This window comes from Triticum dicoccoides, chromosome 2A, assembly GCF_002162155.2.
Source record: "Triticum dicoccoides isolate Atlit2015 ecotype Zavitan chromosome 2A, WEW_v2.0, whole genome shotgun sequence".
Lineage (NCBI taxonomy): Eukaryota > Viridiplantae > Streptophyta > Magnoliopsida > Poales > Poaceae > Triticum > Triticum dicoccoides.
Genome location: NC_041382.1, coordinates 771,911,878 through 771,932,679, shown reverse-complemented (window position 1 = coordinate 771,932,679; position 20,802 = coordinate 771,911,878). Strand labels below are relative to the sequence as shown.

At 50.6% G+C, this 20,802-nt stretch overlaps 2 protein-coding genes across 2 annotated transcripts; one reads left to right on the top strand and one right to left on the bottom strand.

Annotated features, from left to right (window-relative positions):
• Positions 1-11,133: 11,133 nt before the first annotated feature.
• LOC119357180 (nudix hydrolase 26, chloroplastic-like) lies at positions 11,134-14,176 on the top strand. The gene is made up of 6 exons (XM_037624166.1): positions 11,134-11,372; positions 11,453-11,503; positions 11,637-11,729; positions 11,938-12,032; positions 13,654-13,768; positions 13,869-14,176. Exons 1-6 carry the CDS (start codon positions 11,169-11,171, stop codon positions 13,953-13,955), a joined length of 645 nt encoding a protein of 214 aa, XP_037480063.1. The 5' UTR covers positions 11,134-11,168; the 3' UTR covers positions 13,956-14,176.
• A 2,152-nt stretch (positions 14,177-16,328) lies between these two features.
• LOC119357179 (receptor protein kinase TMK1-like) lies at positions 16,329-20,232 on the bottom strand. The gene is made up of 2 exons (XM_037624165.1): positions 17,726-20,232; positions 16,329-17,178 (listed from the first exon to the last, which is right to left on the bottom strand). Exons 1-2 carry the CDS (start codon positions 20,046-20,048, stop codon positions 16,655-16,657), a joined length of 2,847 nt encoding a protein of 948 aa, XP_037480062.1. The 5' UTR covers positions 20,049-20,232; the 3' UTR covers positions 16,329-16,654.
• Between the last annotated feature and the right edge of the window lie 570 nt (positions 20,233-20,802).

Genomic DNA, 20,802 nt, shown 5'->3' with positions numbered 1-20,802 from the left:
CCCCACCGCTAAACTTGCCTGGCACGGACCTCACAAAAAAACTTGCCTGGCATGGCATGGCCCACGTCAGCCTGGTTAGAAACGGGTTGTGTCCTGCCATCCCGTGTGCCACGACACCAAGCCCATGCACGTCACATATATTGAAATCACTAGTTGATGAGTACTCGTTACAAAGATCACTCTCACCTCCCCAGGTTGTGACAAGTGGCACGCTGCATGTGCGCCACTTGTCACAATAAGGGAGTTTTCCCTTTTTCATTAATCCATTTATTCAAAACGTTTTATCTCTTAAGCCATGCATCCAAATCTTGAACCCGTTTTCACCGTTGGATTCCTCGCGTCGAGATCTTCAAAACTAGATCGCATGTTGATAGGTTTTGACGAACTTTTTTCACGAAAAAAACCAGATGAAAAAACTGACCCGGGAGCATGGATTTTTTTCTCTTTCCGAAAGAGGCACGTCCGTGCCTCTCGCAAAAGCACACCCATGCCTCTCGCGGAAGGAAAAAACAGAAAACGCGTTTTTTTCGTTTTCGAGAGGCACGGCCATGACTCTCGCTAAAGCACAACTGTGCCTCTCGCAGAAGGAAAAAAACAAGAAATGTGTTTTTTTCGTTTCCGAGAGGCACGGCCGTTACTCTTGCAAAGTCACAACCATGCCTCTCGCGGAAGAAAAAAAACAGAAAACACATTTTTTTTCTTTTCCGAAAGGCACGGTCTTGACTCTCGCGAAAGCACAATTATGCCTCTCGCAGAAGCAAAACCGTGCCTCTCGCAAAAGGAAAAGACAGAAAGCACATTTTTTTCGTTTTCGAAAGGCACGGCCGTGACTCTCGCGAAAGCACAACCGTGCCTCTCGCAGAAGAAAAAAAACAAAAAACGCATTTTTTCTGTTTTTGGAAGGCACGGCTGAGGAAGTCCTGGATTAGGGGGTGTCCGGATGGCTGGACTATACCTTCAGCCGGACTCCTGGACTATGAAGATACAAGATTGAAGACTTCGTCCCGTATCCGGAAGGGACTTCCGTTGGCGTGGAAGGCAAGCTTGGCGATACGGATATTCAGATCTCCTACCATTGTAACCGACTCTATGTAACCCTAACCCTATCTGATGTCTATATAAACCGGAGGGTTTTAGTCCGTAGGACAACATACACATCAACAATCATACCACAGGCTAGCTTCTAGGGTTTAGCCTCTTTGATCTCGTGGTAGATCTACTCTTGTACTACCCATATCATCAATATTAATCAAGCAGGACGTAGGGTTTTACCTCCATCGAGAGGGCCCGAACCTGGGTAAAACTTTGTGTCCCCTGCCTCCTGTTACCATCCGGCCTAGACGCACAGTTCGGGACCCGCTACCCGAGATCCGCCGGTTTTGACACCGACATTGGTGCTTTCATTGAGAGTTCCTCTGTGTCATCGCCATCAGGCTCGATGGCTCCAACGATCATCAATAGCGATGCAGTCCAGGGTGAGACCTTCCTCCCCGGACAGATCTTCGTCTTCGGCGGATTCGCATTGCGGGCCAATTCACTTGGCCATCTGGAGCAGATCGAAAGCTACGCCCCTGGCCGTCAGGTCAGATTCGGAAGTTTAAACTACACGGCCGACATCCGCGGGGACTTGATCTTCGACGGATTCGAGCCACTGCCGAGCGCGCCGCACTGTCCCGATGAGCATGATCTAGCTCTGCCGCCGAACAGTGCCCTGGAGGCCGCACCCGCATCGGCTCCGATCCTTAACTCGGAGCCAACTGCGCCGATCGAGGATGGGCGGTTGGACGCCGCCTCGGGGGTGCGATCCCAACGGTGATCGAGCCGAACACTAGCCCCGCACTCCGCGAGACTCATGATTCCAAGGAGTCGGACTCCTCTCCGGACTCCGAACCATTCGCGCCTCTGCCAATCGAATCCGATTGGGCGCCGATCATGGAGTTTACTGCCGTGGACATCTTTCAGCACTCGCCCTTCGGCGATATTATAAAATCACTAAAGTCTCTCTCTTTATCAGGAGAGCCCTGGCCGGATTACGGTCAGCGAGATTGGGATGCGGACGATGAAGAAATTCAAAGCCCACCCACCACCCACTTTGTAGCCACTGTCGATGATTTAACCGACATACTCGACTTCGACTCCGAAGACATCGACAGTATGGACGCCGGTGAAGGAGACAATGAAGAACCAGCGCCTATTGGGACCTGGAACACCACCTCGTCATATGACGTATACATGGTGGACGCACCAAAAGATGACGACGAGGAGCGGGAGGACGCACCGAAGGCTTGTTCCCTCGAAAAGCAGTCAAAGCGGCGACGGAAGCGCCGCCCCAAATCCCGCCTCGACAGAAATAGTGATTACACAGACCCAGCGCTGGAGCAGGGCGAACCGCTGCCGGACAACGGCAATCCGGATAATCAAACCGAACAAACAAATCCTATCAAGGATAAGGGTCCGGACGACATAACGCCGGACAGACACCCGGAGCAGCAGACTGCCCATAAAAGGCTTGTTGCCACCGCGATGAGCCTGAAAAAGCAGAAGCAAAGGCTCAAGGCCGGGCAAGACACACTCCAATTCAGATGGAGTAAAATACTCAGCACTGCAGCAAGGTACGGCGACAATCGCCCCTCCAAGAGCTACCCCAAGCGAAAGCTGCTACCTGAATTTGATGAGGAGGCCCCAGAACCCCCACAACCAAATATCAAAGCAACCACCTGGTCGGATAGACGACCCCTCTACCAACACAGAGCGGCATACAACGCCGCTCACAATGCAATACGCGACCCCTGCGAGGGCTCGCACCCAAAGGACGGCGCAACAAGATCCATCTATGGACCACGCAAGCGCGCCCCAGCATACAATGCAACACAACAAACATCCGAACAACGCGGTACACCCAGCTATAGGGCCGCCGCACACCCCCTATGTTTCACCGATGAGGTGCTGGACCATGAATTTCCAGAGGGATTCAAGCCCGTAAACATAGAGGCATATGACGGAACAACAGACCCTGGGGTCTGGATTGAGGACTACATCCTTCACATCCACATGGCTCGAGGAGATGATCTCCACGCCATCAAATACTTACCCCTCAAGCTCAAAGGGCCAGCTCGTCACTGGCTCAAAGGCCTCCCAGAAAGCTCCATTGGAAGTTAGGAAGAGCTCGAAGACGCCTTTCGGGCAAATTTTCAAGGGACTTATGTCCGACCTCCGGATGCAGACGATTTGAGTCATATAACTCAACAGCACGAAGAGTCAGCCCGAAAGCTTTGGAACAGGTTTCTTACTAAAAAGAACCAGATTATCGACTGTCCGGACGCCGAAGCCTTGGTAGCTTTCAAGCATAGGGTCCGTGACGAATGGCTCACCAGACACCTCGGCCAAAATAAGCCGAGAACGATGGCCGCATTAACAAACCTCATGACCCGCTTTTGCGCGGGCGAGGACAACTGGCTAGCCAGATGCAGCACCAGCGATCCCAGTACATCTGAAGTTAGAGATGGAAATGGGAAATCACGGCGCAACAGCAATAACAAACGCCGGATTAAAGAAGACAGCACAAAGGGCACGGCAGTAAATGCCGGATTCAAAAGCTCTCGGCTAGGTCAAAAGCCGCCCCCTAAAGGCACCAGGGATGAACTGTCTAGCCTCAACAAAATTCTGGACCAAGTATGCTAGATCCATAGCACCCCTGGTAAACCCGCTAATCATACCCACAGAGAATGTTGGGTCTTCAAGCAGTCCGGCACGCTCAACGCCGTACACAAGGGGGAGGATACACCAAGTGAAGACAAGGACGAGCCTCCCAAACAAGACACGGCGGAACAAAAGAAATTTCCACCAGAAGTCAAAACAGTAAACGCGTTACACATGATCAAGGGAAAAAACAATGCGGCACTCTCAGGAAAATATACCCAAGTGCCTGTCACCGCGAAGTCCTGCCACTGTTCGTCTCAACCGATCACTTTCGACCATCACGATTACTCAACAAGTATCCTACACGCAGGATGGGCTGCCCTGGTATTAGACCCAGTAATTGGCGAATATCACTTCACACGAGTCTTGATGGATGGCGGCAGTAGCCTAAACCTAATATATCAGGATACAATCGCGGGATGGGGTTAGACCCAACACAAATTCGCCATAGCAATACTACCTTTAAAGGAGTAACGCCAGGCCCAGGGGCTCGTTGTACGGGCTCCCTCTCATTACAAGTTACATTCGGCTCCCCCGATAACTTCCGTCGCGAGCATTTAACTTTCCACATCGCTCCGTTTCAAAGCGGCTATCAAGCACTGCTCGGACGCGAAGCTTTCGCTTGCTTTAATGCAATACCACACTACGCCTCCCTCACACTCAAGATGCCCGGTCCACGTGGCATCATTACAGTGCACGGAGATATCAAGCGCTCTCTGCGTGCCGAAGAGAGTGAGGCTGCCTTGGCAGCCGAACATTAAAGGCGTCTAGACCAGCGATCGAGTCCGGCGCCGCTATTTACACCGAATAAGTAATCACACCCCTATTTGTCAATACAAGGGGCTCAACGCGCGCAGACAAGTGGCAATTTCTTATCATCTTCAATTATACATGGTTTCTTTAAAAACTATCTTTTTGCACGACAACTTTTTCACTTAACTTCCTCTCTTTTACAGATGATCATCGTGCTACACCCGTCCAGGATACGGCACAACGGAGACACAGGCATAGACGTGCAGCAGGGACCCGCCCAAAGGATTATTTTTAGATTAAGACCCTGCGTAAACCTTTTTTACTATCTCTTGTTGATACATATCCACCATTGTGAAGGATGCTGACGTCTTGGCATGTAGCCATGCCAGAACAATGCACGTACCTGGACATAAGGGGCTTCTTACAAAGGCCATTATTTAGGCCCGGTTTATACCACAAAGACCGAATACCTTAGGGAGTGTTCGGCGTCGCGAGTTTGGCCCTATATGCATCAGCTCCGAATCATTGTCTTTGGTCAAATGTTGGGTTTGCCCGGCTCCTGTGTTTTGGTGCCTTACGTTCCGCTTTACCGGCTAAGGTAGCACCAAGAGAACTACTGCGATTGTGCCCTGGTTCATCCGGACGAGCACCTCAGTAGAGAAAGCCGAAAACTGACTGTCATGATATAGCGTGAGACTGGTCAACCATTCGATGACCTGTGGGAATGTTAGAATTCCTCCGCCTTAACAAAGGGCCGTCTTCCGGCCAGGCATGTATGCACCCCGAGATCGGGAGAGTGCGGAGCCACCAGGGGCTATCTAGTAGCCCCACTGTCAAACTCCTATGGCTAAGTGAAAGTGTTAAAGCATTATAGTCCGGTTGCCTCGCTCGCTCCGCTATCACCTCCTTAATAGGACCAAGACGTTGGGTTAAGTGTGAACGCGTATTTTTGCTAGCACCTCCGCATTATATGCGTGGAGGTTGAAGCCGACGACTGCAATCTTTCAGGTTATACACACGTATACAAAAACGGCCGCCCAGGAGGCATCATATTACTTTCAGGCAAAAGTATAAAAATAACCTTATAAAACTCTATAAAAGCATTTCGCTTACAATGAGATTACATATCACTCAAACATAATATTTTTTGAGCACTGGGTCTCTACCAAACGGGCACCCTCAAGAACTTCTTCAAAGTAATGCTCAGCAGCCTTTCGACCTATGGCCGAATCCCGCGCTGCAACATTGGTAGCATCCATCTCCGCCCAGTATGCCTTGACACGGGCAAAGGCCATCTGTGCGCCCTCCATGCACGCCGACCTCTTCATCGCATCAATGCGCGGCACCACATCGAGTAACCGCTGCACCAAGCTAAAATAGCTATTCGGTTTTGACCCTTTCGGCCATAACTGATCCACAATAGACCTCATGGAGAGTCCGGACAACCTATTTAGTTCGGCCCATTCGGCTAATTGGTCAGTCAACGAAAGTGGATGCTCGGGAGTATGGAATTGTCTCCAAAACAGCTGGTCTACTCCACGGTCCGTCTGACCCTGGAAGTACTTGGCCGCATCGGCAGCGCTCGCCGCCAAATCCATATACACATCCTCCGAGCTCCACAGCCGATCCAGGGGGGCATACCGTGGATCTCCGAACTTCCTCCGCAACATAAAGGATTTCCCAGCTACAATATCCTCGGCTTCCTGCAGCTCCTCCTTCTTTGCCCTCATAGCACAGCGGAGGTCCTTTCTCGTCGCAGCAGCCTTCTTAAGGTCCGATGCCTTCGCCTGGTTTTCCTTTTCAAGAACCCGGCAACGGTCCGCGGCGGCTTTTAATTCTATGGTCATCTTGGCCATCTTGTCTCGGCTCTCGCCATGTGCGGCCTTCTCGGCTTGCAACTCTTCGGCCGCCTTTGAAGCAGCCGCATTACCCAACCTCGCTTGTTCCTTGGCTCGGGCAAGTTCGGCCCGCAAGGCTTCAACAGTGGCAGCCCCATCTGCAGTCACAACATATTAAAGATACTGGCATCATGCTACTCTTCCTATGTGACGTTCACCAGATAATGACACTTACCCTGTGCCTCGTCAAGCCTTTTGTTAACAAGCTCGATGTCGGCGTCTGCCGCATCCAACTGTCGTTCTAAATGGGCAAAGTCGCTAGTACGGTTAGCCACCGGAGCTTCCATCACCTGCACATAAAGGCAGTATGGTTATTACCTGGGAATATGATCCTTTGTTCGTCGTCGTTTCCGACAACAACCAGAGTCTCAGGGGCTACTATCTACACAGGGCACACCTAGCATGTGCAGGACTATCATACATTCTTTTACGTACCTCAAAACCTGTCAGTAGACTCATAAAAGTTTCATGCAATCCGCTTTCGGCGGACGATATTCTCTCTATCACCGTATCCATTAGCACACGGTGTTCATCTGAGATGGCCGCTTTCCCCACCAACTCCCTCAGCACATCCGATCGTACACTAGACGGTGCCGGACTCTTTTGTCTGCTCTCTTCGGGAGCCGGACACTGGGAGCTTCGGGGGTCAATGGGATTATCTTCTGGCCTCACCAGACTCGGAGAGGCCCTCCTCGACGACACTTCAGGGTCGCCCGCTTCCGGAGCGGAGGAGTCCGGAGGAGGCGTTTCGCTCTCCATCATCTCTGGAAGAAGATCCCCCGAAGATGAGCTCATTTGAGAGGGGCTAAGGCCCGAACTGCAAAAATATATGCAGTGGTTATCTTCTCAGAAGGAAAAGATGGCATATCTGTACTATTAAAGTATTTCGGGTCACTTACGACTCGCGGGAGAATTGATCCCCTCGTGGACTTTGTGCAGCAACGGTGCCCCCCGAGGTAGGACCCTCTGTGGGAGACTTCTTCTCCTGTTTGGAAGCATCGGCATCCGAATCCTCGGGCGCAGTTCTTTTCCTCTTTTGGTAGTCTTCCTTCATGGAGACGCTCGCTCCCTCGGCTAGAATGGGCAGCGTTGAGGGCCCGCGTCCGCCCGCATTACCCTCCATAGTATTTTCCTTTAAGGGCTCCAGGCAGGTGCGGTCTGGAGCATCTTCTCCAATACCGGATTTTCCAAACCCTCAGGGAGGGGGGCCGAACACCGATTCAACTTCGCCTTTGTTAGCCAGTCCTGGTCAAAAAGCGAACTCTCAGAAATAACTTCGTAACAAAGGAGAGATAGTATGTTCGGCCGAAAGATGCCTTACCTATTCGGCGGCGCGATTACTACTCGGGCCCACGTCCTCGGTGATTTCCGGACACTCCACCTGAGGTCCGAAGAATGACTTGTACATCTCCTCGTGCGTCAGGCCGAGAAAATTTTGAATGACACGCGGTCCCTCGGGATTGAATTCCTATAGGCGAAGAGGCCGGCGTTTGCAAGGCTGGACTTGACGAACTAGCATAACTTGTATCACCGCAACCAAACTGAAATCTCCATTGAAGAGATCTCGAATGCGGCTTTGCAGTATAGGCACGTCCTTAGCTGGGCCCCAGCTCAGGCCTCTGCTGATCCATGACATCAGTTGTGGTGGAGGGCCCGAGCGGAAAATAGGGGCGGCTGCCCACTTGGCACTTCTAGGAGCCGTGATGTAGAACCACTCCTGTTGCCACAATTCAGACACCTCTGGGATGGAACCTTTAGGCCATGGAGCTCCCGTCATCTTGCGTATTGAGGCACCTCCACACGCTGCATGTTGCCCCTTGACCATCTTCGGCTTCACTTCAAAGGTCTTGAGCCACAAGCCAAAGTGAGGGGTAACCCGGAGGAAGGCCTCGCACACGACGATAAATGTCGTGATGTGAGGAAAGGAGTCCAGAGATAGATCATGGAAGTCTAGCCCGTAATAAAACATCAAACCCCTGACGAAAGGATCCAGAGCGAGGCCTAGACCTCGGAGGAAGTGGGAAACGAACACGACGTTCTCGTTGGGTTCGGGGGTAGGGACGACCTGCCCTCGGGGAGGCAGCCGATGCAAAATCTCGGCGGTCAGATATCTGGCCTCTCTCAGCTTTTTGATGTCTTCTTCCGTGACGGAGGAAGGCACCCATCGGCCTTGAAGGCTAGATCCGGACATGACTGAAGGTTCGGAGCACCTGACCTGAACTTCGGGCGCTTGAGCTTGAGGTGGGGGAAGGATTCGATTGAGCACGGGAGGGAAAAATAAAAGCCTGATCCCTTTATAAGGAGGGTGAATATCAAGCGTCCTCTCCGTGTCCGTTTGGACTTGCCTATAATCTAGGAATCCTAGAAGCGGTTGGGTTACCCACGCCCATATTGATGAGAATCCCGGAATAAGGGGACACGATCTCTGCTTTAACAAGACATGTCAAGGAAACCGCCTCACATAACGCTTCGAGATGGGACAGTAAAACGGTTTGAATAAAGGCTTGGCCGTGGTGTGATGTCACACTACAGAATACGTCAGCAGATTAGATTTGTGTAAATATTATTCTCTCTATGGCAATATGTGGAAACTTATTTTGCAGAGCCGGACACTACCTTTGTGTTCAAAATCTTCTATGAAGTACTTGGAGGAGGAACCCGCCTTGCAATGCCGAAGACAATTTGCATCCCGGACTCGTCGTCATTGAAGCCTGGTTTAGGGGCTACTGAGGGAGTCCTGGATTAGGGGGTGTCCGGATGGCCGGACTATACCTTCAGCCGGACTCCTGTACTATGAAGATACAAGATTGAAGACTTTGTCCCATGTCCGGAAGGGACTTTCCTTGGTGTGGAAGGCAAGCTTGGCGATACGGATATTCAGATCTCCTACCATTGTAACCGACTCTATGTAACCCTAACCCTATCTGGTGTCTATATAGACCGAAGGGTTTTAGTCCGTAGGACAACATACACATCAACAATCATACCATAGGCTAGCTTCTAGGGTTTAGCCTCTCTGATCTCGTGGTAGATCTACTCTTGTACTACCCATATCATCAATATTAATCAAGCAGGACGTAGTGTTTTACCTCCATCGAGAGGGCCCGAACCTGGGTAAAACTTTGTGTCCCCTGCCTCCTGTTACCATCCGGCCTAGACGCACAGTTCGGGACCCTCTACCCGAGATCCGCCGGTTTTGACTTTCACGGAATCAAAACCGTGACTCTCGTGAAAGAAAAAAAACTCGTTTTTCGTGCAATTTTTTTTAACTTTTTTTGTCCCAAAAGCTAAGGAAGACCAGTAGAAAACCGAAATGTTGAAAAAACCCGAAGAAAAACTGTTAAAAAGGCGGAAAACGTGTGCGGAAAAAGCAAAAAAATAAATCCGAAGAGAGCGCCCAAAGCGCGACACGTGGTGAATGGCTGAGAGCGCGGTAAGTGGCACTGATTGTTACGAGGCTCCCGAAGGAATGCTCGTTAATTAGTTGCTCTCAACATATATTGAACGATGTGATCCATGGCCCGTCTAACCTTAATGTGTTGCATGCTTTTTGGGCCTATATTTTACTGTAATAATTTAAAAAGATGCAGTGCTTGCACTTGGGAGCTCCTATACGGCGCTGCAGGCGCCTGCAGCGCCCCGTGCTGGGCCGGCCCATGAACCATGGTGACTAGGGGAATGCAAAAACATCGCCAAAAAGATGAAACTAATGATGCTATCTATAGGATTTGAACTTATCACATCATGTTAACATACAGATGCCACTAGCCAGACGACCTACTTGCCATTGTTGATTAGCACAAGAGGCGACGGCATAATAACAGGGTTGCAGCGCTATTTTATTCATCTACTGTACCACTTAATTTTTTTGAATTAATTAGAAAAAAGATCGTGGTTTTGAAAAAAGTTCATTGATTTTGCAAAAAAGTTCATCGATTTCGAAAAAAGTTCATCAAATTTGAAACGAAATTTTTTGAAAAAAGTTCACCAGATTTTAAAAAAAAGTGCATCATATTTGAAAAAAGTTCACCGGATTTGGAAAAAAGTTCACCGGATTTGAAAAAAGTTCATCGATATTGAACAAAACTTCATCAAATTCAAAAAAAGTTCACCAAATTCGAAAAAGAGTTCACCAAATGCCAAAAAAATAGAATTAGAAAAAAGTTCCGGCAAATTTCAATTTTTCTTTAAAAAAATACTCGCGCATTGAAGAAAAAGAAAAAAAGAAAAGAAAAAGGAAAAGCTTCGCGAAAAGAAAGGAATAAAAAGGTGGAAAGAAGAGAGATTGCATGACGCATGGTGGTGTCGTAGTGGTTACGTGGATTTGCTTTCTACTCCCTTTGTTCCTAAATATAAGTTTTTGTAGAGATTCTACTATGGACCACATACGGATGTATATAGATGCATTTAGAGTTTACATTCACTCATTTTGCTTTGTATGTAGTCCGTAGTGAAATCTCTACAAAGACTTATATTTAGGAACGGAGGAAGTATATGGAGTGGTCTTGAGTTCGAAGCTGGGTCACGCTGCTTTTTTTTTATCCTTTCCAGAAAAGGAAAAACGTAGAACGGGCCGGCCCAGCTCGGACTGCTGCAGGCGCCCGTGCCCACGGGCTTGGCCTCGCAGCCCGGGGCAGGCGGCATGCCAGGCACGCCCACTTAGCCACGTGCCATGCCGGCCCATCAGTGTGGGGCACGCGGGCTAATGGGCTGGCACGCCTGCCCGGACAGGTTTGGTCCAGACCGGCCACCACTCTCGTTGTCTCCCAGACCCCCAAATCGATTGGGTTGGGTTGGGTTGGGTTTGCGGGTGGACCGATGACGGTGGCCGCCGCACGCTGCCTCATTCTCACCCCCACCATCTCCTCCTCCTCCGCCGCGCTCCGGCTCCCCCGGATCGCCCGCCGCCGCCCGCTCTCCTGCTCGGCCTCGCCGCTCGCCGTGTTCGCCACCATGGACTCGCCGCCCGAGGGCTACCGCACCAACGTCGGCATCTGCCTCGCCGACCCCTCCCTCACCAAGGCACCCCTCCCCCCCTCGTCGTCCCCGTTGACAACCCTCGATGCCCCCCTCTCTCACTGATCGCTTCTCTCCTCCTGCAGATTTTCTCCGCGTCCAGGATCGACATCCCCACCGCGTGGCAGATGCCTCAGGTACTCCTGTTCTACTGGCAGTGGAACTTGTTGTTCAGTTAGCCTAATCATGGATTACTATTGTCAGTACTGCATCCTGGTACACATAAAACCAACCCTAGTTGATTCGCCTGGTTGCTCCGTGTCGCTGCAGGGTGGAATAGACCCAGGGGAAGAGCCGCGAGCAGCTGCCGTTAGGGAATTGAGGGAAGAAACTGGTGTTAGATCCGCCGAGATCGTCGCCGAGGTCAGCCGCCAGCTCTTCACAAGTTCTTACCATCATGATTTACTTCCAAGCATAGCAGAAATGAAATCGATAATCCATAGATGACCTATTTCAACTGTCCCAAATAGTGATAAATCTCTAGTGTCTCTCTGCTCTCAGTATGCAAGTGGAAGAAATTGTTTTCATAACCAAAAGTTTCTTTCTGATCGCGTTGCGTGTGTCCGTGCAGGCCCCCAATTGGTTGACATATGATTTCCCCGCGGATGTCAAAGACAAGCTGAATGCTAGGTGGGGAACAAACTGGAAGGGCCAGGCTCAGAAGTGGTAAGCCTGCTGGATTGCTTCAGCTAAGAATGATGCTTAGCAACAAAAGTTTGTTGTTGCATTTCTACCTGTTTCAACCTGAAAGGAAAGTCCTACAAGAATCATTTTACTGCACAGGCATAGCAGTTGGCACTTGACAAACAGAATACTCCAACCCCAAGATACAGCCGCGGAGCCATATCCATTGCACAACTCTCTCTACCAAACCACCACACTATTATTCATGCCATGTAGCGATTCACGAAGTAAATCTGATGTCAGTTAAGTTGTCAGCAAAATCCATTAAAAAATATGTCACACCATAAGTGTCCATGATGTTATCATAACATGCCTTACTATATGCATCCATACTGACACCTGAACATGCTTCATTATCCATTAAACTTTATGCATTATAGGCTTACAGCTACTGTGGAAGATTATATATCCTGTAGTTGTATGTAACATACATGTTACAAATCCATTTCAACCTTTTGTATTGTTAGAAATCAGAGAGTTTAACACCTTATACCTAGCATGATGCTCCTCAACATTTGAACCTGCAATTGTTAATAAGTCATTTTACTGGATGCACTTGTATGCATGTGCGGAGTATGCTGTGCACACTTGTCTTGCACAGTGTGCATGTGCACACATGTCTCCAGTTGTAGTACATTGGAAAAAATTATATGAGATGCATAGACCAAAATTCAATACGAAGCTCGTTATGAGGGCATGTGTAGGAAAGTCTGAGGAGACATTAAACTGTGAGATGAACATATTGAATCTATCCAACCACTCACATGCATCGAAGGTCATGCTTGTACTGATCTGAAGTTTTCGTAATGCATCCGTTGGTACGAAGCTTCCTAATGAATTGGAATCCAGGACATGTAGTCCCCCGTAGCCTGTAATGGTTAGTCAATTTTGGTGTCCAGGAGAACTGTTGAATCCCTAGTGCTCAATTGTTAAGCTGATGGAAGTCAAAACACAGAACTTAGTGCAGTAAGGTCGAGTTATATCTTTATGTTGGATTCAAATAGAAACGCAATTCATGTGTTAGTAAGTGAAACTCTTTCTAAAAGCTATACTCCCTCCGTTCACAAATATAAGATGTTTTGGATATTTCAATATGGACTACATACGGACTGAAATGGGTGAACAAACACACTAAAATGCGTCTATATACATCCGATTCAGAAAAAAGTTAGAACATCTTATAATAGTGAACGAGGGAGTACCTTTGATGTTATCTTCTGATTCTGTCTAATGATTTAATATTGGATACATTCCTATTATCTTTCACAAAGGGTCATGTCACTGACTGGTATAAATTTTATGGTTGGTAGTTGGTATGTGTGGCTATCCAAAATTGGGCTGGAGATATTTCCATGGATGTATCTACAGTGGCCAGCCTGCTTATGCCATCTCCTCACCTCTCAAACTCTTCCATTTAGTCTTACATTTGGGGCCTATACCTGTAAGTTAGAAGTTGGTCGGACGTTTCTTATTCAGAGATAATTACTGTCAGTGAAATAATCAATTTCTGCCCATCGTTCTTTATTGAAATATCAATCAAAATACGCAAGACATTTAGCAGTTAATCAGATCTGGATGTTAACTGTGGACTTCAAATGAGCAGGTTTCTATTTAGGCTTACCGGGGGTGATGACGAGATCAACCTGATGGGCGATGGATCTGAGAAGCCAGAGTTCTCTGAATGGGCATGGATGACCCCTCAGCAAGTGATTGAGAAGGTGGTCCATTTATTCCAGCTCGATAATAACACCCGATCCCTCCTGTTTATTGAATCTGGGGCGCCTACTAACACAGTTTCCATGTCGAACTCACACACAGGCTGTTGATTTCAAGAAACCTGTCTACGAGGAGACACTGAAGCACTTCGCCCCATATCTACAGTCAGATCCAACGGCTTCGTCGTAGATTTGCGCAGCCACCCACAAGTTCCACATATCTAGAGCTGTGCGTGCCATCAATAATTTGTCGAAAATGTACTGGGGCCGCGTGAGTATTTCTAGAACGTCTGGCGTGTCTGCCAACACCGACTGTTATCCCAGCATTGGATCCCGATAGCCTGATCATGCTCAACGAGGTGCGTGCGTTGTTACACAAAAATAATATCCTGGCTACAGTTCCCTTCTTCCCGCCGTCTGTTTGGTTTCTAGTTGTGGCAAATCTTGGTGCCATGCAATGCAACATGGACACCAGCAGGGCCTGCTATTCTTGCCAGGAGAAAACAGCATCGCTGCCCCTGTCATACAGGCGCCTGTCGGAGCCGCGGCTGAGATCAACAGGTAGGAGAGCCTTCTTGAGCTCTTGTTATGTCCCGACGCCCCGATTCTGGTGGCGACGGAAATGATCTTCAGGGACCAACAAATGCCTGAACTGAAGCGCCTTGGCTGTTGGCCAGGGCCTTTTGCTTTGCTGTGGTTTGGCGTGAGAGCACGGGGAAGGACAATGTGCCCTCCACGCTTTTGTCCCGTGTGGTCTCTCGGCGCCCGCCATGATACTGTCTGTGAGCCGTGTCCCGTGGCCATGGTAGTAATGGCATGCGATGTGGTTTGGTTAGGTTAGGGAGGTGGATGGATGGGGATCGGCGGCGGCGGCGGCGGCGGCGCGCGTGGAGCATGGGAGCTGTTAAATGCCGTCCGTTATAAAGTTTGGTTGGGTCTCCTCGCCGGCGGGAAGGAAAGCAGCTGGGAGGAGTCCATCAATGTTTCGCTGTGCGTTCGTCGGTGGCCGGCCTCCTTTCGCCTTGCCTTTCCTCTCCTCTCCTCTCCTCTCCTCATGAGTCTTCCAAGTTTGCTGAAAAATTCATCATCAACACAGTTTCCATGTGAGATGGAGGACAAGGAGGCCGCACAAGCACCTTGGCTGTTGACAGAGAGAAGAAAGCTCTACATTCCTACATAACTACAGGCTTGATGCAGATGGGCCACCTGACTGAGCGACTGATTGGAACCATAACTACCCGTGATGTACACATACACACATACATACACGGCCGGTACCGTGGCGTACAGTACAGTACAAATACGACGGACGGCGACAAGAGCGCAGGGCGGCAGGCAGCACAGGTGTGCGGTCTCATTATACGTGACGCATACATACGCTCTGCACTACAAAACCATCTCGCAAAGACATCAGCTAGCGATGATGGCTTTTTCTCAAAAAAAAAAAAAAACCAGTATAAGACATCGGTACTGTTCCTCACTCCACACGGAATCTACACTAGTTAGCGGCCTTAGACCAGCCTTCACTAATTGCTCGCCAGCAATGGCGTCCGGATCAAGATTGACAAAGGACGGAGCATCTCACGTGGAGGGTACAGCCGTGCAAAGCGCGGCATTATTCTGACCTAATGCACGCTTGTACATAGAGTGCCAAACACTTAATGTGTGTACTGCTAACTTGCTGTGCAACATCTCTAGGCTCTCTGCTTCTTTTTTTCTTTTTCTTTTTTGGTGAAACCAAGATGTCTAGGCTCAGAACATAGAGACTAATTAGCAGCCGCTAAGATAAGATAAGCATAGAGCACCAGAGGTCGCTTTTGCTCTACTCCGTCGGCCACACAGTTATTGCACGCCAGCTGGGACGACAGCCACGTGGCCAGACATACACATCATCATCATTAAACAACAAATCATCGATGTCGTGGATGATTCCTCGACAGTGACACTTGATTAACCCGGGTAATTACACTCGCTTTCAGCGCCACAGAGAAGAAAAAGGCCATTACAGCCATCACTGGAGTCACTTACAGCCCAGGAAGAAGATTCCTAGCAACCAACGTCAGTGGTTAATAGGAGTGTATGCAAGTGAGCAACAGCTAAGCAAGAATCAGTGGCTTCACATCAAGTGTGGATTTTCAACGGCCACTTGTCAGATAACTACAGCTGCAGAACAGAACCTGAATAAAGATCAGCATTCATATGTTGTTACCTCCAGCCAGCCAGCTACAATGTTGGTGGTAGATTTGTTTGCTTGCTTGCTTGCTTCAATGTTGGTGGTAGATTTGTTTTGTAGCAACAATAATTCAAGTGTTGTTATTATACAATGGGGCATGGGAGATCAAGTGTGTAGAGCCTGAGAAAAGTGGTGCAAGCCTGGAGTGGTACTTGCTGCCCCCTCAACAGTACATTCATGGCCCATGAATCATGGTGGACGGCATGGAGGATCACTGGTGATGTCCCCCTTTGGCCTCTGCAGCATGAGCCATGAGCATGAGGAACCAGATGCCAGATGCCATTGCAAAGCAAAGGAGGAGAAAATTCGGTTCCAGGTATAGGCAGTGGATCAATCAGAGAAGCATGATATGATATGATTTGATTTGATTGCTAGGTAAAGCCAGAAGCTTCAGTCTCAAGACTGGAATAATGGAAAAGGCAACCAACCAATCCATCCTAAGGTAGTACCCAGTTGAACAAAAAAGTGAACAAGAACAAAAACAAGATGTCTATCTACAGCGGCGGCGGCAGAAACACAAGCACATGGACGACGACGAACTCCTTTTACTTTACCTACAAGATCGAGCGCTGTGCGAAAACAGGGGAGGGAGGTCCAGGAGAGACAATGTACTTATTTCTTGTAGACATGATGATGGCGATGACGATGATGATGGTTCACCGGCCGTCGGCGGAGGTGAAGGACTCGGCGAACCCGGCGGGCCGGGCGGGGATGCTGCCCTTGCTGTCTTCCAGGCTCAGGCTCATGATGCTCCCGTCCGTCATGCTCGCCTCCGACTCCTGCCACCCCTTCACCATCTGGAGCAGCGGCAGGTGCAGGTCGATGCCCATGTAGTCCTCGGCCTCGTTGTTGGACGGCTTCCACTTCTCCACCATGGGCACGAGCACCGTCACGGCGTGGCCCATGTCCGGCCGCTGCGAGGGCTCCCGGGAGGTGCAGTGGCCGGCCAGCTCCGCAACCACCGAGATGCTCTCGAAAATCTCGTCGGTGAGCTCCAGGGTCGGGTCGATGGCTGCCCTGAACTTCTCTTCGTCCTTCCTTATCTGACCGAACCAGGACGCCAGATACCGGGTTTCCTCGTCGATACGTCTCTCGTCGATGGCGGTCATTCCGGTTATCAGCTCCATCAGCACCACCCCGAAGCTGAAAACGTCCGCTTTTGTTGTGATTTTCCCAGTCACTGCAGTGATCATGTGCAACAACTTATCAGCCAGACATTCAGGAATCATGATAAATAATATGAAAATGATAAATACTTGGTAGTGAATTTCTCATCATGGAAGCTTTTATATGCTGCATCAAAAGGTGGTTCAAACTTCACAATGTTGGACAAAGATACATGTTCTATTGATAGAAGAATTGGTGTATAAACTTGTGCAGTAGTAATTTGCAAGTTAGTGGTCACAGGGTTCCCAGATAGAATGACTAGTTCATCAAACATTTCCAATGTCATTATCAAATCAACTCGGCTATATCTTACATGAGGTTACTTACACTGGGATTTCAATCAGAATGACCAGTTCATCAAAAATTGCAAGATAATTGGCACATCAATTCAATTTTTCAGTTCTCTACTAAATCTAAATGAGGTTATTTACACAGCGAAGGATTCACAGGGTGACTGTATTTACTTAATAAAGCATGCTAAAAAATCAACACCTGATGGTCAGAACTAAAACAGAAGTTGCAGAACTAAGCAGGGTAAAACAAGTCAAAGTATTTCATACCAGCATATTCAGGCGCCAAGTATCCAAAAGTTCCAGCTAGTCTGGTTGCCACAGAGAAGTTCCCGTCCGGCGCAGATTTAAGGAGCCCGAAATCCGACACCTTTGCTCGGAAATCATCGCCAAGTAGAATGTTTGCCGACTTAAGATCCCTGTGAATGTAGCACTGCTGTGCGAGGGTGTGAAGATACTCCATTCCGCGAGCAACATCTAATGCGATGTTGAGCCTCTTCTTCCACGAGAGGGGCTCCAGCTCATGCTGCTTCCAGTGGAACAGATGCTTGCTCAGCGCTCCGTTGGACATGTGCTCGTAGACCAGCAGCCTTTCATTCCCTTCGATACCATAGCCCATTATCGACACCAGGTTGCGGTGCCGGACCTTGGTTAGAATGGCAATCTCTGCTTGGAACTCATCAAGGGCCTTGTTGCTGATCACCGAGGACTCCATCCTCTTCACAGCAATCATCGTGCCATCGTGCAGCACCCCTTTGTAAACGACACCGAATCCGCCACGGCCAAGCACATTATCCGGAGCAAAGTTCTTGGTGGCACAACGAAGAACCTGCACGGATATCACAAAATTGCGCGCCTCGATCATGTGGATGTCACTATCCCGGCTGCTGGTGCCGCTTGACGTCGCGCCGAAGCTGTCATTGCTTGTCATGACAATCTTGACCAAGTTGTCTGGGCCAGAACTGTTTCGGGGGTGGACGACGACGGAGGAGGTCGCCTGTGGCTGAACCGAGGACCCATTTTTCTTGCAGAAGAGCACCACAGCACCCAGTGACAGCAGAGCCACCACGCCGATCGCAACCGGAATGGTGGTAGCCAACAAAATTTTGCTCTTCTTGTTCCTTTGGCCTGGGGAGGCAGCGCCTTGGCCTTGTGAACCCGGCGCGCTAGGCGTTGTTGGTGAATGAGGGGCATCCTTGGGAGCAGAACCACCCGGCGACGTCTTCGTGTTGAAGTTGGGATTGCCGGTGAGGATGACATTCACGTCCGGTCTGAAGGCCGGCAGAGGCCCATTCAGGTCGTTCATGCCCAAATCAAGCTTCTTTAGCAGCTTGAGGCCGGTGAGGCTGTCCGGCACATGCCCGGTGAGGTGATTGCTATCGAGCCTGATGTCCGAGAGCGCAGACAGGTCTCCGAGGCTCTTGCTGATGGTGCCATTGAGGCCAGAGGACGGCAGATTGAGCACCGACACCTTGCCCTGGGAGCAGGTGACGCCCAGCCAGCCCTTGCAGGGGTCGTTCCCGGACCATGAACTGGTCAGCTTGACGGGATAACCAGCCTCGGCTTGGAACTGGAGCAATGCCATGACCTCCGGCGCGCACTTGTCCTCGGGCTTGACGGCGCAGAAGCCGTTATGGGAGGAGGTGAGGTTGCCGGACTTGAGCGCCGGGGCGGGGCCGACGAGGTTGTTGTTGTCGAGCTTGACGTCGCGGAGCAGCGGCAGGGCGGTGAGGCCGGGCGGCACGAGGCCGACGAGGTCGTTGTTGTTGAGCTTTAGGTCGACGAGCTGCTTGCAGTTGGAGATGGCGTCGGGGATGGGGCCGGTGAACTGGTTGCCGTGCAGCCACGCCTGCTGGAGGTCGGCCATCCCGGCGAGCACGTCGAGCGTGCCGGAGAGCTTGGCCTCGCCGAGCTGGTTGTTGAGCCAGAGCTTCTGGAGGCCGGAGCCGGCGAAGGTGGCCGGGATCGGGCCCGTGAGGCTGTTGTAGGAGAGGGTGAGCATCTGCAGGCCGGTCATGCCCCCGAGGAAGGCTGGGATCCCGCCGACGAGGCTGCAGTTGGTGAGGCGCAGGCTCTGCAGCTGCGGCGAGGAGGCGGCGAGCGCGGGCGGGATCTCCCAGCCGCCGGCGGTCTTGTTGAGCGGGTTGTTGTCGAGGCAGATCTCCTCGAGGCTGTCGAGGCCGTCGAAGAAGTCTTTCGGGAGGGCGTCGAAGGCGTTGTCGTTGAGGTAGGCGTGGCGGAGCGCGGCCATGCCGCGGAAGGAGGGGAGCGGGCCGGAGAGGGCGTTGGTCTGGAGGCTGAGGTCCTGGAGCGCGTCGAGGGAGGAGAAGGAGGCCGGGAGGGCGCCGGCGAGGCCGATGCTCTTGAGGTCGAGGTTGTTGACCCGGCCGGCGCGGTCGCAGGAGACGTGGGCCCACCCCTTGCCGCCGCCGTCGCCGCAGGGGTCGGCGCCCTTGGGCCAGCCGAGGACGTCCGGGTTGGTGAGGGAGCGGCGCAGGTCCTCGAGCACGGCCAGGTCGCCCGGGTGGATCGTCGCGGCCGTGGCGGCGGCGGCGGCGAGGAAGAGGAGGATGAGGAGCGGTGGCGCGTCCATGGCGTGCCGCTACGGGTCGGGGTGCATTGGCGGCGGCGGCGGCGGCGGTGGGAGCTGGGTGGGGAGGAAGGAAGGGAGGGGATGAATGGGGATAAGCGGCGAGGTGAGGGGGATTTGCCTCGGTTTGCTTCCCTTTGAGTCGCTGGCTGTGGTCGGCAGTGTCACCGGGAATGTGATGTGGGTGTGGCCTCGCCTCGCTGTGGTGTCCACTCGACCCGGCCCCGACCTTGACTCGTTTCTCCTTTTTGTCTCCTACCAGTCCTCCTCGTGCCTATCTCGCTCCTCTGTTTTCCCCCGCCTTTGGCTTTATTTTATGTTGGTCACGCCACGCGGCTCTTTTCCTTCGCCTTTTGACTGCCCCTCGGCTGCTTTCGTTGGTTGTGAACGTGATTGTTTGTTTTGGTCTTTCGAGGCGTGTGTGGGTTTTTTTTTTTTGTGAAATAAGAGCTTCCATTCATTAAACAACGGGATTACAATCGTTCTGCAGACAAACAACTAAAAAAGGTGGTACATAATTTATCCAAAGACATCTTCTCCTAGTTGATGTTGCCTGCTTAGCACACAAATGTGCACCTTCGTTAGCCTCACGACCAACAAAATTTAATTGGAAAGACTGCAAACTCCCGCTGAGCTCTTCTATTTCCTGGAGTATCGGAGCTATGACAGAACGATTTTAGTTTCTGTCCCTCCATAGCTTAACAACCTCCTGGGCATCAGACTCAACGATAACCTTTGATAGACCAATATCACAGGC

Bases quoted from the DNA above. Each gene is read 5' to 3' on its own strand.
- LOC119357179 (XM_037624165.1), bottom strand. From the start codon at position 20,048: ATGGACGCGCCACCGCTCCTCATCCTCCTCTTCCTCGCCGCCGCCGCC. The intron at 17,179-17,725 runs GTATGAAATACT...TGATCACTGCAG, and splicing joins CTTGGCGCCTGAATATGCTG to TGACTGGGAAAATCACAACA.
- LOC119357180 (XM_037624166.1), top strand. From the start codon at position 11,169: ATGACGGTGGCCGCCGCACGCTGCCTCATTCTCACCCCCACCATCTCC. The intron at 11,373-11,452 runs GCACCCCTCCCC...CTCCTCCTGCAG, and splicing joins CCGACCCCTCCCTCACCAAG to ATTTTCTCCGCGTCCAGGAT. The intron at 12,033-13,653 runs GTAAGCCTGCTG...TCAAATGAGCAG, and splicing joins AAGGGCCAGGCTCAGAAGTG to GTTTCTATTTAGGCTTACCG.